We start from the raw sequence: 18,664 nt of genomic DNA, 5'->3' as shown, positions 1-18,664 counted from the left end.
GAATGTGATATTACTTTATATAACACTTCAAAAAAGTCAATATTGAGTGAGTTACATTTTAGACACAACATTGTTTTTGTTTTTTTCCTGTTACACCAATGAAAATGGATCCAAATAAAGCCGAACATTTGTGCAGCCTGAAATGTTGCTTGCACACGCTGAAAAAATGCGGAAAACCCTAATTAAATCTGAAACTGTGAGCTGCAAATGCATTACATATTAGCAAGTTTTATATTTATATTTAAAAATGATGTTTATAGGGGTCGGGGGACACTGGGGGGCCTCTGTCTACGCCACTGACTGGACGTGCCATACCTTGCCCAACAAACACAAACTGTGTTAAAACTGAATGTGAGGAAAGATAAAGACTGAAACCCATTATATAATGCTGTATGAATGCACAGTGCCTAGTAATGTCTACCAACAAATGACTTGCTGTGCTGACCAACTTTTATCATTTACTGAATTAAAAAAAACTTTACATAGGATTTAATAATAATAATCCTATGTTTTGACACTAAACCAGTATCTGGTCTACAATGTTTTTTCTGCTTTACCACAGAAAAAGATACAAATATAGGATTAAAAGGAAATGAGGAATATAACCCTTTATATTAGTAAAATCAATGCATAAATAAATAAATAGACAGATGGTCTGATGTGAGGATTTGGGAAAAGAAAGAGATTGTGTGTTTAATGGCACAGTCCTCTGGACAGGATTAATGAGCCAAAGGTGAAATGAAACTTGTTTTGAGCAAAGACGGAGAGATCGAGAGGGAGGCGTACAGATGGAGAGATAAACAGAAGGAATCAGGTCAAAGGATAAAAGTGTGGTGGTGGATTAGAGCGAGGCATACAACCATTCACAGCCCTGTACGCCGTCAAGGTGTGAGTAGAGGGCTGATTCAAAGCCTGGGGTCAGTCAGTTAGATCATTTTCTGGAAGACATGAGTACTTTTATTCAGCAAAGATACATAAAATTGATCCAAAGGGACCATAAAGAGATTTTCATTGTTACAGATATGTCCAAATAAATGCTACTTTTTTTTTTTTTCTATTCATCAAAGAATCCTGAAAACATGCATCACAGTTTCCACAAAAATATTGGTAATAATCAGAAATGTTTCTTGAACATTAAATCAGTATATTAGAATGATTTCTGAAAGGTCATGTGACACTGAAGACTGGAGTAATGATGCTGAACATTCAGCTTTGATCACACGAATAGATTACATTTTAACATGAATTCACACAGAAAACAGCTACTATAAATTTGTATAATATTTCCCAGTATTGCTGTATTTCGGATCAGAAAGCGCACACTCACCAGCTGCTTCTGCTTACAGAACAGTCAGATGGTGGAGCTGCAGAGGTCTCGTCTGCGCGACGACATCAAGGAGTTCAAGTTCAGAGAGGCTCGTCTGCTGCAGGACTACAGCGAACTCGAGGAGGAGAACATCACCCTCCAGAAACATGTTTCTGTCTTAAAACAGAGCCAGGTAACATTCAGCTGCCGTCTGTAACAAATATGAGTTCCATCAGTGGAGTTTCTGCTAGAGACAGTGATAATGAGGCAGTAGTCACAGTTAGCTGGTGTGTGTGCGTGTGTGTGTGTGTGATATCTTGTAGGTTGAGTTCGAGGGCCTGAAACATGAAATTCGTCGTCTGGAGGAAGATGCCCAGTTTCTGAACAGCCAGTTGGAAGACGCCATCTGTCTGAAGGAGATCGCTGAGAGGCAGCTTGGGGAGGCGCTAGAAACCATCAAGACTGAGAGGGAGCAGAAGGCAAGAGATGATTTTCTTTCTTTTTTTAATGTTATTATGATTATTATTGACAGCTAGATATTATGGGTAGTGTGACCTCTCCATAAGGTAAGCTGGAAATCAAAAACAGGTTCTATTAAAATGAATAAACACTGGAAACAGTTGAATACTGGTGGATGACATTTTTTCTTTGTTACCTTGTCTTTCCACCATCAAACAGAGCCCCCCAGTGTGGTCTAAGTGAAGTGGATGAGTCTTATGACCTGGTTCATTTTACCAAATCTGTCAACAGTATTCTTAGGCTGGAGAGACTCGTCAGGGTTTGAGCGTTAGGTTGTCACATGTTTACTTTTACCTCAGGAAAGCCATTCGATGACTATAAACTCGTTAGTCCACTACAACAAAAGTGTCTAGATTTTGCCAAATGTATGCTGTTACATATTCCTTGTATTTGCACTTAATCTGTTGTCTTCATTATTTAATAGGTTTGATTAAATCTGGAATGAATACAAGTTTCTATTACAGACCCTTTTTAAATGTGTGTATTTCAACAAGTCGGTTGAAACCTAGTTATATCATTAAAAGGTACTGCCTTGTGTGTAGTTAGACGGTTGTGTTTTGGTAAAGATGTAATTTTGCCGCATCACTAGTCAAGTCACCTTTATTTATATAGCACTTCATACAATGGTAATAAACAAGAAAAAGAAACAATGATGCAAACTTTTTTGTCTCAAATATGAGGCAAATTCTGCTGTAAAGCAGGTCTTAAAAGACTAAAGTGTCATTATTTAGATCAAGTTAGTTCAGAGCAGTCAAATTGATAATACTATTGAATATGAGGTCTTAATATTATAAGAATATCATAATCTTTGAACAATACTAAACATACATTTTGTACTAAACTCATCTAACTGTCAGTGTACAATGTTTACAATGTAAGTGATATATAAATGGGCTTGACGAAGTGAAATGAATGTAGTATAGTCCCTATTATTGTGGGGATGGGGTGCTTTCATTAATGGAGACACAAAGGAACTGGAATCAGGGGAAAAAACTTGGGATTTCCCTCACTATCTAAAGGTTTTGCATTTTTAGGCATATTTCTAATAATTTGATTAAAGAGAATGCAAACATTGCACATTTCCATCAACAAACAACTTGTGTGTGCCGTTTAGTTTTCTGTGTTTGGACGGTTTTGATTAACACGAGGAAAACAGTGCTATTTATATTTAAGGCCTTGACATGAGGGTGGTTGAAACCACCAAGAACACCTCCGTAGTTGCTTAGTAACACGCTAAAACCCACTCAGAAAACCCTAGAAACCAAATATCCACCACCCACAGCACCCAAGCGCCATGGCAGTGAGATTTCTTCAGACAGTGTTTGTTTCAGATGAAAGCCTGCTGTAGGCGTCTGCCAGTCCACCCTGAGGTCTGATTTAATGATATTTGTTGGTGCCCATTACTACAGGCCGCCTTAAGAAAAGAGTTGTCGCAGTACATGACCATCGGAGACTCGATGTACCACAGTCCTTTGAGCATCTCCCTCGATGGGCTGAAGTTCAGCGACGACACCTCAGTCGAGCCCAACAACGACGAACCCCTCCACGTCTACGAGAATGGCTTTGACAAGATCGACAACAAAGACAACCGTGTTTCAACGCCCAAAAAAGGAGAGCTGTTCCACCCTTCCTCCAGCCTCGTGGACAATCTGCTGAATGAGCTCAACATCTCAGAGATCCAGAAGATCAAACAACAGCTGCTGCAGGTAAGATGTTGAGCTGTTCAGTCAGGCACCGTCATTAACAGCCAAGTTAGGCTACGATATCTGCTGTTGACTATGCCAAAACATATTGCTAACCCAAAGGCAGAAATGTGGCGTACTATGGAGGCATGTTTATAATATACCAAGTAGGGATGCAACAAACGATTATTTGGATAATCGATTAATCGAACGATTATTACACTGATTAATCAGTAGACTTTGATTGTTCTGCTTTTGCCGTTCAAATATTTTGACAATATTCAGAGATAGTCTGAAATAAAACAAAATATGTCTGGTCGATCGGTGCATCTGTACTCCAGTGTATAAATGAGACTAATCATTGTTAAAGCTACTAAGTTGCGCGCGCTGTTCACACAGAACAGAACACAGCGAGCGAGTACTACTGAATGGAGTTGTCTTTCACGCAGAAATGCTTTTTAATCGCTTTAATTTTTAAATTCAGGCTTTAATTAACACATGCAAATTATAAAATATCTTGACGACGCTGCAGTGGCCGATCGGGCAAGGGACAAATCTGTCTACTGTCCCGAACGTCTTTCAGGCTGGCCCCGGGCCATCGGGCAGTCCTTATTGTCGAGCCTTGTAATAGTTAGTAAGGTAGTTGTTGATTAGGGATGTAGAATAAGGCAATAATATATGCTTAATTACTACTAATAAATGGCTAAAATTCTAGTAATATGCATGCTAATAAGCAACTTGTTAAGAGACCCTAAAATAAAGGGTTACCGATTGTTTTTTTTCCCACGAATAAAAAGATTTTATCAGTAGCTAGCCAGTTTTATGACAGAAAATCAAGTTGTAATTCTATCTGAAAGCGACACTGGCTCTGGTTTTTCATGTTTAATGCTGTAAAACTGCTTGATTTAAGGCTATCTACTACATAAAGTACTATATATTGTTAATAAACGTGAGGTGACTGGACTTTACTGGAGTACTGAACAAACATCCACATCGCTGAGATCAGATGCTTTCTTAACTGCTGCTTTCTCACCGCTGTCGGTTCATATTGTGTTTATTTCATTATTGAGAGGAAAGCGCGCAGCATACATTCACATATTGATCCAAACACCGCTCCGCAGCTTCAGGTTGGGCTGTGTTTGCTCTGAAGAGCTGTGTGTGTCGTCTTCTCTTGAGTTGCATCCAGGAGGGCTGAATTACAGTCTTGCTCTACAGCGCCACACTGGTCAAACCTCAGTATTGCAGAATATGAGATCAAACGACTACTCAACAACAAAAATATTTACTGACAATTTTTTATATTGCCAAAGTTTTCGATAATGTCGACTAATCATTTCAGCCCTAATACCAAGTCTGTAAGTTGCATAATCTGTAGTTCTGTGTTTGATTGGCTGACAGCTGGACTGTTTAAATCCTATTAGTGGAAGTTGCATTGAGCGCCCGACACAATGAGCTGTCAGTTCAGCCATCTGTCAGGAGGTCAAATTAGAAACTCTGACCTCTTACGGGTCGTCTTCATGCATACTGCGTTGTCCAGTGGTGATGTCCACTCCGTTCGCCAAAACCATCGGATCAATATGAGAGCGCAGAATCCAGCAGCACCTTCTAGCCAGTATGGTAATCAGACCCTCATGACCTTTGAACTGCTATTGATCAATCAAGAAATCCATTCCAGACACAATGAAAGAGCAGCTGAAACGACATGATTTTCCATACGAACATCTCAAGAGAACATAACACCCAAACATCTTCTATTTTTGCATACATTTTTCATTACAAGAGATTTTTTGTTAGTAACGTATGAAACCCCTTAAAAAAATCAATTAAGTTACAATAAAAGACTCATGCTTTGAGAATGTGAAAACAGACATTTTGTGCAAAAGGTTTACATTAATAATGTCACAAATTAGTTTATTTCAGCTTAGAAATCACAGAAGTTTAAAAGTGAACAATCGCTGTTTTACATCATAACAGTTCTGAGTCCCAAGATTTTAATATGGTCTCAGACACAAAGGAAAAAAGGTCAGCTCAGTGCAGTACCATGAGGTTTTTGTATTACAGTCTCACTGTAACTGACATGAACAAAACAGACAATTAAACTGTTAACCGCAAACCACAGTATCGAGCCAAAAGTGAATATTGGTAGACTCCCATCTCAACAGCCAGATTTTTGGGTCGTGCCAGTACAGGTTAACGCAGATCACACACCGCTGCTAGTTTCAGCAGGTCCTGTAATTAATGTGTGGAGCGAATGTGCTTTTGAAGGAGGTTCAGCTTTGACTGAATTATAAATGAAAGTTACTGCAGATTTTCCGCCAGTTTCTGCAGGTCCACAAGCGCAGATTATATGAGCTGAAAGTCTTCAATGTCATGGCATTAATTGTTGCATACGATCAATATAATAAATTGTATAAAATAATATCTTCCTTCCAGTACAAATACCTAAACATCCCTAAATTATGATGCATTTAATACAAAATGAAGAAATGGCATCTGAGAAACTGAACAAAACAAGAGCAAATATCTGTGCTATGAAAATTACTGTTAAGTTGATATTTCTGAGCGCATTGGCAGATATTTGTTCTGGTTTCAATCATAAACTCACTTTTGGAAGCAGAGTTATTCAAACCTTAACCTTTTTTATTTTTTTACAGTTAATTACAGGGTAATGGAGATCAGTGGAGATTGTTAAACCAATCATAACATTTTTACTTGGTCTTAAAAGGGATTTAAAATTTGTCCTGCAATACCTAAATACAATACATCAAAACTCACTGAAATCAGTTTCCCTGGTGTGTTGTTTGAAGTATTATTATAATACTAAATAATATTCATCCCATCCAAAGAGAATTCATCACATTTATCCCATTCCACACGGTGTCTTTCCAGGTGATTACTGTGTAGAAGTCAACAACACAACCTATATGAACTCTGAGTGGACCGCATTAGTGTGGTGCTAATGGAAAAGATTGATGTGGCGTGTCTCCTGTTGTTCAGGTGGAGCGAGAGAAGGTGACGCTGCTGTCTACGCTGCAGGAGTCTCAGAAGCAGCTGGAGCAGGCTCATGGAGCGCTCTCGGAGCAGCACGAGAAGGTCAGCCGTCTCACGGAGAACCTCAACGCCGTCCGCAAACTCCAGGCCAGCAAAGAGCGCCAGTCCGCTCTGGACAACGAGAAAGATCGCGACAGCCACGAGGACAGTGAATACTATGAGGTGGACATCAACGGCCCCGAGATCCTGGAGTGCAAGTACAAGGTATGGACATATGAGTTCATCTGTGGCACAAGACGTAAAGAAATGGTGAACCAGTCCATAAATATATTTTCATTCAACACCAAAAATATATCATTAAAAATAGACGATTTAGTGTACTATATGTATTTTGTTCTTATTTTGAGCACTAGGCTGAAAGACAAAGAGCCCTTTGAACTTTGATTGGAGAGTTGCTAGCTAAAATATTCCACAAACATTCACACTTTAGCCTTATATGAGTTTATCTCTATCAATATTATTTGTTTCTGTTCTGCATTATTGACATTTGGATAAGACACCAGACAAACAGATTTCTGCAACCGCTTTTACCTCAAATCACAAAACCTAAGATTCTGTATTTCTCAAAACAAATCAAATATCCAGGGAAATGCAAACACTTTATTTAACAGTTATCCATTAAATAATACATCTTTATGGAATTAATCTCACTGTATTTACCAGTTTCAGTAATTCAATTCCACCATGAAAATCACATTTCCTTTCTTTCTTTCTTTCACTAGTTCACAGTTCAACAGTGACGTCCCTAGTAAAATAGTAATATATTTAAAATACAGTTATTTTATACTAAGTATAGTTCAAATCTTTTAACACAATTATTGACATTGCTTGGGGCTTACTGATATAAAAGTTCATTTGGAGTACTACTAGCAAAAGTGCACATTTCTTAATATTAAGCCTAAAATGTGTTTTAATGTCACTATTGATGAGGATTGTATGATCTTTAGATAATATCGTCTTTAAATGCAAGATATTTAAAGTGTACCTAAAGTATACCTGCAATAGTTCCACTTTAATGATTTAAATGGACTTCAGTATATCTTTAGTATCTTTAGTTGGACTTCAGCACTACTTCTGCATAATTAAAGAGCATTAGGTACAAAATTAGTTGTTGCCATTTAGCAGACTTTAAGTATACCAGTTTAATATACTAAAAGTACAATTGCTGGGTATTTTTATTGAGCACATAAATATATAAATGTATTTGTAGTATACTTGGCACAAAATGTATTTCAAATGCATTTGAGTGTATTTTTCACTAGGGGTTACATGCTGATTTGTTTGATGCCACAGGTTGCTGTGTCTGAGTCGAGTCAACTGAAGGAGGAGCTCAAAACGTTAAAGGCAGAGCATTCAGCCTGTCAGTCTCAGTATAAGGAGGAGCGGGCGCAGCTGGAGAGCCAGGTTGCATCTTTAGACGCGCAGATCACTTCTCTGGAGAGCAGCAGCAGAGCCGACCGCGAGCAGCTGGTGCGGCTGGAGAAAGAGCTCCGTCAGGCCAGCGAGGTGGCAGGCGAATCCCAGGGCAGCCTTAACATCGCACAAGACGAGCTGGCCACCTTCAGCGAGGAGCTAGCCAACCTCTACCATCACGTATGCATGTGCAACAACGAAACGCCCAACCGCATCATGCTCGACTACTACCGCGAAGGTAAGGCTGGCGTTAATGGCACGCAGACCAGCCCTGAGGGTCGCGGACGCCGCTCTCCCATCCTGCTGACCCGCGGCCTCTTCCCCAGCGATGGAGCTTCGTCTCCGGTCTCCTCCGTCCCGTCCCTGGTGGCTGATCCCCGCAAAGAGCCCATGAACATCTATAACCTGGTGGCTATCATCCGTGACCAGATCAAACACCTGCAGCTAGCGGTGGACCGCACCACTGAGCTCTCGCGCCAGCGCATGGCTTCCCTGGAGCTTGGTCTCGGGGCAGACCGAGACCAGGAGGCCAGCGTGGAGGAGATCCTCAAACTCAAATCGCTCCTCAGCACCAAGAGGGAGCAGATAGCCACGCTGAGAACCGTCCTGAAGGCCAACAAACAGGTCAGCGTTTCCCCCTCATCGCTACACTGATGGTACATTACAGCAGTGGGTCTTGGCTAGTGTTTCTTCATCATGACTGTCTTTTTACTTTAAAATGACACCCGGGCCTCCAGAGTCATGTTTTCTGTTTGACTCTCTGAAGAAGCTGTCTGACTTTAGACTACCTGAGTCAAATGTTTTTTTTTACTTTATTTATAGGCATTTCTATTACCAGGAAAAAACTAATAATTATAATTGCAACAAAAAGAAACAAATATCCCAGGATATCCTCCCATTTCCCCTTTGTGCTGTTTTAACAGCAGAAACAAATAGCTAAGAGTTCAAAGACAACAGACACTGTCTTCAGAACAACAAACCGCAGCAACGTACATATGTTGGGCATAAGGTACATACATGGGTTTAACAATTAGAAAATTAAAAGTCAAATGTGTTTTTAAAGGAACTAAAAGATAAACAGCTGTCAAACACAGCAGATCTTCCCTGTTTTTTCTTTCAGTGGACAGTACTGTTTAACGTTATTAACACATTAGAGTGAATAATAAACATGGATGAATGAAAAATATAAAAAGCAGCACATAGTTGATGGTAATATAAAGAGATATTAATTAAAAGCGGATTTGTTCACCAAATTGTCTGTCTTGACGAGTATTAATGTAAACACAATCGGTTGTCTTTTAAAGTGAACAAACTGTTTAGGGAAAACAGTTTGTGATGCGTGTCACTGCGTCTTAATATTAATGAAACAACAGCAACATCCATATATATTACATATAACATATAACACTTATTTTAGGAAATTATCATCGCAAAACCAGTCATTTTGATCGCAAAAATTGTGAAATCCTGGAGGGACTGATTCCTCAACTCGATTCCTCAGCTTGATTGCTTGATTGCTTGATTGCTTGTCACGAAATGTAAACTATATTAACATCCAGCTTTAATCTGATAAATGCACCTGTCAGTGTTGGGGAAAGTTGCTTTTAAAAATAATGCATTACAATTAGGGATGGATGGACCGATAAATGGATTCGTGTTTTTCCGAATGCATCACGATTCTCTCTTAAATCGATTCTGAGCTTAGTTTTTAACAGCAGAGGTGAATCGCAGAATTGATTTTGCAACTCCAACCCTTATTACAATATTACATTACTTAGTTATTTTTTTTTATGGAAAGTAATGCATTACATTAATTTTGCTTTACTTCCTGCGTTACTTGATGTTTTTTTTTTTTTAAGAAAAAACCCAAAGTTATATTTTTGGCAACTTTAAAGGCCCTTTCACAGCAAAAGTTTAATGATTAAGCCTCCGACTGAAGGAAATGCCTCTGCACCTTACTCCTGATTTCTTTCATCTGTCAATGAAGTACGTGTTACTTATTTGATATTTTGTTGTAAATTTAAACATAATGTTACTTTACTAGTTAATTGAAAAGTAATCTGATTACGCAACTAGTATTACTTCTAATGCGTAACTCCCAACACTGACTATAAGGCATGAAGATATTAAGATATTATAAACATTAACAAGCTGCTAATTGCCCGTGTGTTTGTTGTTGTTTTCCAGACCGCTGAGGTGGCGCTGGCCAACCTGAAGAGCAAATATGAGAACGAAAAGGCCATGGTGACTGAAACCATGATGAAGCTTCGCAACGAGCTCAAAGCCCTAAAAGAGGACGCAGCCACTTTCTCCTCACTCAGGGCCATGTTTGCCACGCGGTACGAGACGCACACACCAACAGACATTTTTTTTGGCCTTTTGATACTCTCTTGTATTTCCTTCTCTATTGTCATAGTGTTTGCAAAGTTTAGAGAACAGTTTGATAGATGGGGCACCTGGAGCTGATTTTCTGGTGCCTATAAAATGAAAAATATAAGGACAGAAACTAATAACAATCATGTTTTCATTGTAGTCCTGATCATAGACGTGTCTTATTACTTTAGTATAAAGTAAAATAATTAATATTCTTACTATGAAATATTTATTTTTTTGTATTTCTCTCTTAGAGATAACTATTATTATTATTATTCAGATTGTTTAGCTTTCTAAAAACATTAGTTTTAATGTAATGTGGACTGAGAAACTATCACAACTATAAAGAGGCCACTTTAAAGTCCATGTACAAGTCAATGCAAAGATTTTTTTAATTCTGGTCAAATTTAGTCACTGAAAATGTTGCCCTCGATCAGAAAATGTGCACCTGATAAATTTAACTTTAAAATATACAAAACCTTCTTCCGGGATCATGTTCCTGCACACACATTCTCACAAACTCTTGTGGGAATCACTGTTGAGACGGTTTGTAGCAAGTAAATGAGATTTTCTCTGTGCCAAAAGCAAACTGTGGCTGTCCATTTTCCATGTAGGTCATAGGGGCCCTTCCTCTCTAAGTTGGCAGTTTTTGACCAGATTAAGATCATTTATGTCAATAGACAAAGGTTTGGCTTGTGAGAACAGACTCTGTGATTGGGACCAGTAAAACCAGTGTCTTAGGTGCAGGTATGGATCAGAGTAAATCTACAGTTAAGTTTTTCCAGACAAGACTGTAAGCCGTGACCGCATATGGTGCCAAACCTGACTCTCCTGACACGTGAACACCATCAATGACTTCTCTGTGCTTCACGTGTTTCAGGGAGGGAAGGAGGAACGGCATGCATGTGTTAAATTGTTTCTCTTATCCTCCCTCAAAAGAACATCAAGCTCTCTCTCCCTCTATATATATATAGATTCGAATATGTTCTGTATATCACTTTTCCTTGTGAAATACTTGATATAGATGTGATGTAGAATTGCTGTGAAATAGTCTTAATAGTGTGCTTAATAGTCACTGTACAAAAAATGTAACGGTCCTAAAAATAGGCTTATTTTCTTATTATTCTTGTTTCTTTTTCTTCTGTTCCCACCAAGGTCCCAGCGAGGGTTCAGATTCATACATACTGTTAATGAACAAAACGATGAAACCGTTCTTTCGCTAACGCTCGTTTTAGCACACATTATTCAGTGGGAAGATCTCATCAGCAGCTGTGTTCTGCGGCCCCTTCCACAGGCCCTCAGCTGCTCTGGGGTTCCAGGTTTTGTATTGGCCTGATCCGTGGGGTATTAATATGCTAATAAGGGCAGATTGTCAGACGGGGGGCTGAATTCTCTTTCCACAGTCTCAAACATCTCTAAAATCACAGCTCAAGCTATTCAGTCATATTGCACCCCAAAATCAGAAGTTAAAACAAATATACGTGTGTTTGTGTGTGTTTTGCATATCATGATGCCTATCTTGGGACTACTGAGATTGTGAGAGCTGCTGTACTTATTGAGTGTGTCTAGCTGGGTGATCTCAAAACATTTTCACCTTTTTTGTTTTGTATGGTTCATAGTTGATGTTTTTTCAATTTTTTTTCGCTTTCGCACTCTCTCTCTCTCTTTGTTTTGTTTCTCTATCTTCTCTGAGATGTTCTTTCCTGCATTGCTAAAAAGCGGCTGAGGTGAATGTGTGTCAAGACATATTTCACAATAACAGCCTCACGCCTCCTTTATCCCGCGGCTCCTCGCTCTCACACGCACTCATACAGAGCAGATGGGTTCTCGCGTGACCCCCGGCCTCTTTTCCCGGGAAAATCCTGACCCCTGCATTTAGAGGCGATTGTTCCCAGGGGCCGATCTCTAATGAAGCTGCACTGATTTCAATTGTGAGGTGCTGTGTCTTTATGTCTCAGACGCACACACATTAGTGGGCTCGCGGGAGTTGGCTAGACTGAGGCTTGTTCAAAGTTCATGACTGTGAGAAACTGAGAAATGCTACACAAACAAGCAGATCTACCAATGATGGGTAACCATTAACATGGCATTTCTTGGCTCTGATTTGCAGCAACTGTTTGATAACTTCCATCAGTTTTCAATAATGAAAATTATTACTATTAGTTAATCACAAAAACACTATCCTTCCAAGTAACATAGTTCATTAATCATACACTTGACTTGACAAAACTAGATCGTTCACATTATAATTCAGTTTAATTGGATTTTAGAGCCAGAACTATCCAGAAAGTACTATTCTAAATTCGACCTTTCAGATTCTCACAGCTGGCCTTGAGAAAATCACAGGTTTTATGTTTTATAATGACTGTAGGGCAGTAATTGCGTGTTTTGTAGTGATTATGGTGTATTGGGTGGTGTTTAGCGTGTACTGACACGCACTGTGCTTTAAGGTGTAGAGATGTAAGTGCAGTTTAGGGAAGGTGTGGCTCCGTAATCGTTCTGTCTGTTCCATCATGTGTGAATGGTTTAATATCCATTCCAGAAAATGCTTGAAACTGATGATGAAGATTTGACAGAGCAGCTATCAAGTGTTAACCAAGTGTTATACAGAGTTTTAGGTTATTATATGCGGAAGTTTTTGGTCCAATAATTAGTACCTCTGTTTTTCTAAATTTAGCAGTAGGGAATGTACTAGTAACCCAGTTTTTTTATATCAACTATGCATTCTGTTAGTTGTAAATTGATATGTTTTATCAGGCCACTAAGCAATATAGAGCTGAGTATCATCAGCATAACAGTGAAAGCTAACTCTGTGTTTCCTGATGATATCTCCCAAAGGTAACATGTAAGGTGTGAAAAGCAGCAGTCCTAGTACTGAGCCTTGTGGTACGCCGTACTATACTTGTGATCAATATAAATCGTTATTCACTGCTAAGGATTGAAGCCAGCCGGATAAGTAAGATTTGAACCATGCAAATGCAATTACACTAATACCAACATAATTGTGTAGTCTACTCAAAAGAATGCTGTGGTCAATAGTATCTGTTGGGTTTGCTGTCGGATGCTGAGGTTTGAGTTAAAAGCAGGAATAAAACAAGAACGTTGTGTTTTTTTTTTGTTTTTTTTTGTTTTTTGCCTTCAAACCAGACTTACGATTTCAGATGGCAAAGTTTAAATCCTGTCTTGCTATTGTGCTTTAACAACACGTCCTGTAATCTTTAAGAATTAGGTCAGTAGGTAAAGAGGAGGCACCTTTAGTGGCTGTTCGAACACATTTGCCGTTTACATTACGAAAGCAGTCTGGTCAAATGTGTTAACTTTTCAGGCCCCTTTCACACCTTAGTTAGTATTGTCCACTTGTGATCTGATCGACAAAAAAGGCTTCTTAATACCAGGTGTAAACAGGGCCTTATGGAAAATGTTACCAAAAAGGAATGTATTTTTTTGTAGTACTAATATATCGACCATCTCTCTGTCTCTCAGCTGTGATGAGTACGTGATTCAGTTGGATGAGATGCAGAGGCAGCTGGCTGCTGCGGAGGATGAGAAGAAGACGCTGAACTCCCTCCTCCGTATGGCCATCCAGCAGAAGCTGGCGCTCACCCAGCGCCTGGAGGACCTAGAGTTCGACCCCGAGCACACCCGCCGCAGCGGAGCCAATGGCCGCTCCAAGACCGCCGCCTCACGCGGGAAACCCAACCACTCCCACGTAAGTCACCCTGCCGCCGCTGCCACCTGCGGGGGTCGAGGCGAGCCCAACGGCCTACTGGGAACGCCGGTGGTGTTCTGCAGCGAGAAGTACAAGATCTACTGCGACTGAAGCTGCGTGGGCCTCGTCAGCCGTTGTACAAAGCTCCACTCACGCGCGCTCTTGCTTGCTGTGTGCTAACCCATATGATGTGTCCGTGTGTTTAGGGCTAAATATGGTCATGCCTGTTAGCATCCTCGTAGTCAGGTGCATGTTGTAGTGCTAGCTAAGGGCAGAATGATATAACGTTTAGTCTTATAGGTGAAGTGTGTTTCTGCTAGCGGCACCAAACCCAATTGCACAATTTTACTGCTCAAGGCAGCGTTTTTAGATTAGACGTGATAGAGAGAGCTAGCCATAGGATTGTTGAGTTGTGGTCACAAGTCAATAGCCATTCGCCCTTTCCTCTGTCCATCTCTCTCCTGCCTCTGAAATCAGCAGCCCGTCCAATCAGGTAACTCGTGTTTACACAAGCAAACTAAATATGCAAACCTCCTCCCTGCCTTGTTGACGTGCAGGAAAACTCACAGAAGTGTGCCATTTTTGTTTTGTTTTTGCGAGAAAACAGAAATAACAAAAAATGAAAATCGACGGGTTGGAGAGTGTGTGTGTTTTAACGATGTCACTCGTGAGGCAGGCGGGAACGACGCGTGTTCATAAATCAGTATGCGCCACGAAGCCAGTGGGCTTCTGGCTTGCTTTTTCATTTGATGTCTGGCTGCAGAACTGAGAGCTTTAATATGTCTTAGACTCTATTACGTTTACTAGAGCACACGCGGCTTTACACGGTGAAGTCATGGTGAAGGGCTTGCCACATGCTGTCAACATATTTCCATTGCAGATGAAACATTAGAGAGGCCTTATCTGTCGTTTCTGTGCTCTAAATAGCGTGGCCGTCTCATTTCAAGACGAGAAGGACAAACTGATGTCTCTTTTTGGCAAACAAAAGATTCAGAGTTTCAGGCTTTCATTCTCTGGCTTGCTTAAAACATCCTGAATCAGCTTTTCATAAGATCATGTATTCCTAGTTACACTCCACCTTCGCATTAGTAATCTGAATATGATATGAATCTCTCATCTCCATATAGACCACATTCACCGTTTTGTGTTTGCATCACGTGAAAGATTGACAACTGAAACGGTCGATGCCGAGCTAGGGTTTTTAGACTAACTGAATTAAAAGTTCATAGTCTATTTGCAAGCTAATGTCGATTAATACATGAATTTCTGCAAATGGGCTAATGAATGGGCTTCTCTGAATCGCTGTATTTGTAAAGGAACTTCAAAATGATAGCAGTGTTAAATTAAGATTACATGCGTCTTTCACATTCTGTAAGATTCTCTAGTCCAGTTAATCTAGCAAGGTCTGTTCCCATATGATCTAGTGGTTTGGATTCCTGGTTGTTACCAGGCCGTCCGGGTTCGAGTCCCGGTATGGGAAGGGATGCCTCTGGCACTGCCCGCACTCATCAGATTATTGACGTTCATTTTGGAATTTAATTGACCTGTCACAGAAAAAGAGTCTCATTTGGTTGACATGTCTAACAATCAAAAAAAAAAACTGGTTGGTGTGACATTGTCCAAATTTTAAAATAGCCAGTTCAATGGTTGTCTTCAGTTACCAATGAAAATGAGCAGTCAGGTTACCCAGTTAGTCTGCGTTTCGCCAAGAGGAGTTAAATATTTCATCATTGACCGGTCAAACACTTTGTACAACTCATTAACATTCACTACTTATTTTGCTTGACCTGGTGAGGGTGAGGTTTTGAGTTCTTGTGAGACCCTCTGGCTTCCTGCATCCTGTACTACTTCTCTTCCACACTCAGTGACACAACACCTCACATGGGCTGTGTTTGGCTTCTGCTGACTAACCCGGGTTTTCCATTGAGTCCTGCTGGAACGCCGCTTGAGCAGATGCAGCCGCTGCGTAACGTTAACCGCAATGCTAACGGCTTTTATTTCTTTGTTCCGACTTGCAGTAATGTTCAGCCAGAGCTGGAACTCAACATTGCACCACTGCCTACAAACCCAAACGGTCTTGGACCTACGAGATTCTTACACGCATGGGAAGCCAGAGGTCACAAAGTCCTGAAAACTTTAATCCTTACAATTCAACTACAAAAAAAAGAACATGGGCTAGTGTTCTTTTCATCGATGTTTTGTAACCTTTGATCTTTTAATATAAGGTTATATTGCTTTTTATTATATTAGACTATATTAGGTGTTCTGGTTTGAGTCTGTTCACGTATTTTACACTACTATTTTAAAAGTATTGGATTTCATTATGTACATCCTCTGTAAGCAGAGCTCAACGTTATCATAACTCACATGATCCATATTCTCCAGTTCTGTCATCTTTATGAAATGAATCCATAAGATTGTGTTACTGAAATGTTTTTCACATCGACACATTTTACAGCCACGTTTTAATCTATTTATTATTACTGTTATTTTGTCTATATAGGAATATTTCAAAGTGAACAAATAAAAACAAAAAAGTGGCTTAATCTAATCAGAAGGCTTTGGTTAAACAAAACCAGCGAACCGATTTCAAAAAAGAAACTGAATGGACTTTTTCGTAACTTCACAATAAGGTTCAAATAACAAACAGTGCAGCATTTATTAATCTAGTATCATTATATAGGAATACGTTTTATAACGTTGTGTAAATTAACATTAGGTTAACGTATTATGATCAAATGTGAATTAACAATAAACGAGAATATTCATATATTAATAACCTGGATGAATTAAGAACTGTACCTTATTATAAAGGTCATTGCACACTGAGGCCGAAAGTTTTGTGCGGTTTTCCGTTTTTTTGTATTCCTCATCCTTTCCTTTCAAAATACATGCTACGGATGCGAAAACGCAGGAAATTGAACCTGATCCCAAAAATGTTATGCATGAAAGTATCGGAGGCAGTGTGTAGACGTGATTGACACGTGTGGTCGTATTTATTTTTTAACGTGCGAAAATTTTCGGACTCTGTGCAATGACCTTAGTGTTCGCAATTTAATTTCAAGCACCTTCGCTCAAGCTTTACGTGGATCACTGACCTTCTGCATTCAGTACAAGAGGAAATGAATTAATTCCAAATTGGAATGCTGTAATTCTCTCTGTCTATCGTGCCAAGTGTCGGTACAGCGTCTGGGTTGGTTAAAAGGATCAGAAGCGCCGAGACGAGGGTCTGCCCTCCTTTACCTTACCCTCTGCTTCTTTTTTCGTTTATGATCTTCATTCTGACCATTAGTGCCTTTTTGTTCTTCGAAGAGAGAATCCTAGCTTAGCGTTTAGTTTTTGTATTTTATTTTTCTCACTCCTTAAGAAAGAACAGCAGATGACTTGTTTTAAACTTAGCAGCAGCAATAAGTACAGAAGACATTCGTTCTGTTTTCAAGGGTGTGAAGATATCAGTTATTAGAGAAATAAAACAGATTGTACAGAATTCGTCAGGTCAGTGATCCTAATAGCAACTTCAGGGGTTTTAGAAAACGTTATGTTTCGGCAAATGTTTGAAGCCAGAATTATCGTTTGCCTCGATATGAACAAAAATTGAGACACGAAACCTGTGGTGTTTTGTTGTGGAAGACTGGTGTTATTCTAGCTTTGTATGGTGGGGTAGCTGAGGTCATGTGATATTGATAGTATTGTTAACAATTGTGAGAGAGCTTGTGTCCTCTTTCTGTCCAATTGTTTTGTTTTTATACATTTTTCACATATTTCACAAATTCAGGAAACAGAAAACATGCTGCATCAACAAGCAAATGGTGCCACGAAAGTCACTTTTTGTTTGTTGAGGCGTAAAATGAATAAATACAGTCAGCAAGTGAGGAGAAACTAAACGAAGTGCAATTAAACCAAAATAAAGTTATGTGTTAACTGAGGTTTTCTGTTTGCTGGAAGTGATGGCATTGTGATATTCAACTAGCTGTGGAAGCTTATTATTGGAAACTCTTATTATTGTTCCAGTATTGATCTATAAGTTTGATACCTTTATATGAAATAACATTCATTTGTTTGTATTAATTTGAAATGTCATCAGTACTGAACTTTATAATGTGCATTATTATGTCATATGCATGTTTTTTTCAGCTATGAGACTTATACACAGAACCGAAAACAAACGTAGAACTCCAAAGACTTGGAAAAGACAAAAAACAGAAGAGAGAAATGTTTGGTTTTTAATTGGTCCCTTGCTCTTGAACTAACAGAGTTGAAGTATTGTTTTCTAGAGGTTTGTCTGTGTAGAAGTAGTCATGCTGGCTCAAGTCAGTAAATGCAAATAAAAAGTCTCTCGGCATTTGTCCTGTGTGTGAATTTCTTCTCCTTCTGCTGTGTCCTGTCCGTTTGTCTCAGGACTCCGTGTCTCGTTCTCCAGTGTAAAAGAGACCGTTTCCCAGTCCTGTATGATTATCTGTACATGAACATTTCTGTGGTTTATTGATTTAATGGAGGTAAACCGTATCCTTTATGCTTGACACAGCACTTGGTTGTGAGCAGAGCTGGGCAGAACTGGTTGCATGTAGTCTGTATCACATAATCCGTTCCAAAAGTACTTGTACATATTAT

At 39.4% G+C, this 18,664-nt stretch overlaps 1 protein-coding gene across 3 annotated transcripts in view; it reads left to right on the top strand.

The window, feature by feature from the left end:
• Window positions 1-18,394, top strand: part of LOC306849621 (protein bicaudal D homolog 2-like) — a 31,488-nt gene extending 13,094 nt beyond the window's left edge. Inside the window, exons 3-11 of one of the 3 annotated variants that reach the window (XR_013782360.1) lie at window positions 1,347-1,499; window positions 1,630-1,785; window positions 3,235-3,531; window positions 6,505-6,762; window positions 7,852-8,595; window positions 10,159-10,310; window positions 13,828-14,053; window positions 16,072-16,867; window positions 17,098-18,394. Coding sequence is in view for 2 of the 3 variants with exons in the window: in XM_079384789.1 (XP_079240915.1) it covers window positions 1,347-1,499; window positions 1,630-1,785; window positions 3,235-3,531; window positions 6,505-6,762; window positions 7,852-8,595; window positions 10,159-10,310; window positions 13,828-14,164 (2,097 nt within the window). In the remaining variant the exon portion in view is untranslated. Of the gene's footprint in view, window positions 1-1,346; window positions 1,500-1,629; window positions 1,786-3,234; window positions 3,532-6,504; window positions 6,763-7,851; window positions 8,596-10,158; window positions 10,311-13,827; window positions 15,643-16,071 lie in introns of those variants that run through there. The other 2 variants (XM_079384790.1, XM_079384789.1) reach the window with 2 other exon arrangements.
• Window positions 18,395-18,664: the final 270 nt, after the last annotated feature.

The sequence above is a fragment of the Barbus barbus genome, assembly GCF_936440315.1.
Source record: "Barbus barbus genome assembly, chromosome: 29".
Classification (NCBI taxonomy): domain Eukaryota; kingdom Metazoa; phylum Chordata; class Actinopteri; order Cypriniformes; family Cyprinidae; genus Barbus; species Barbus barbus.
The sequence above is the reverse complement of the archived record's forward strand: the minus strand, read 5'-3'. Positions and strand labels throughout refer to the sequence as shown.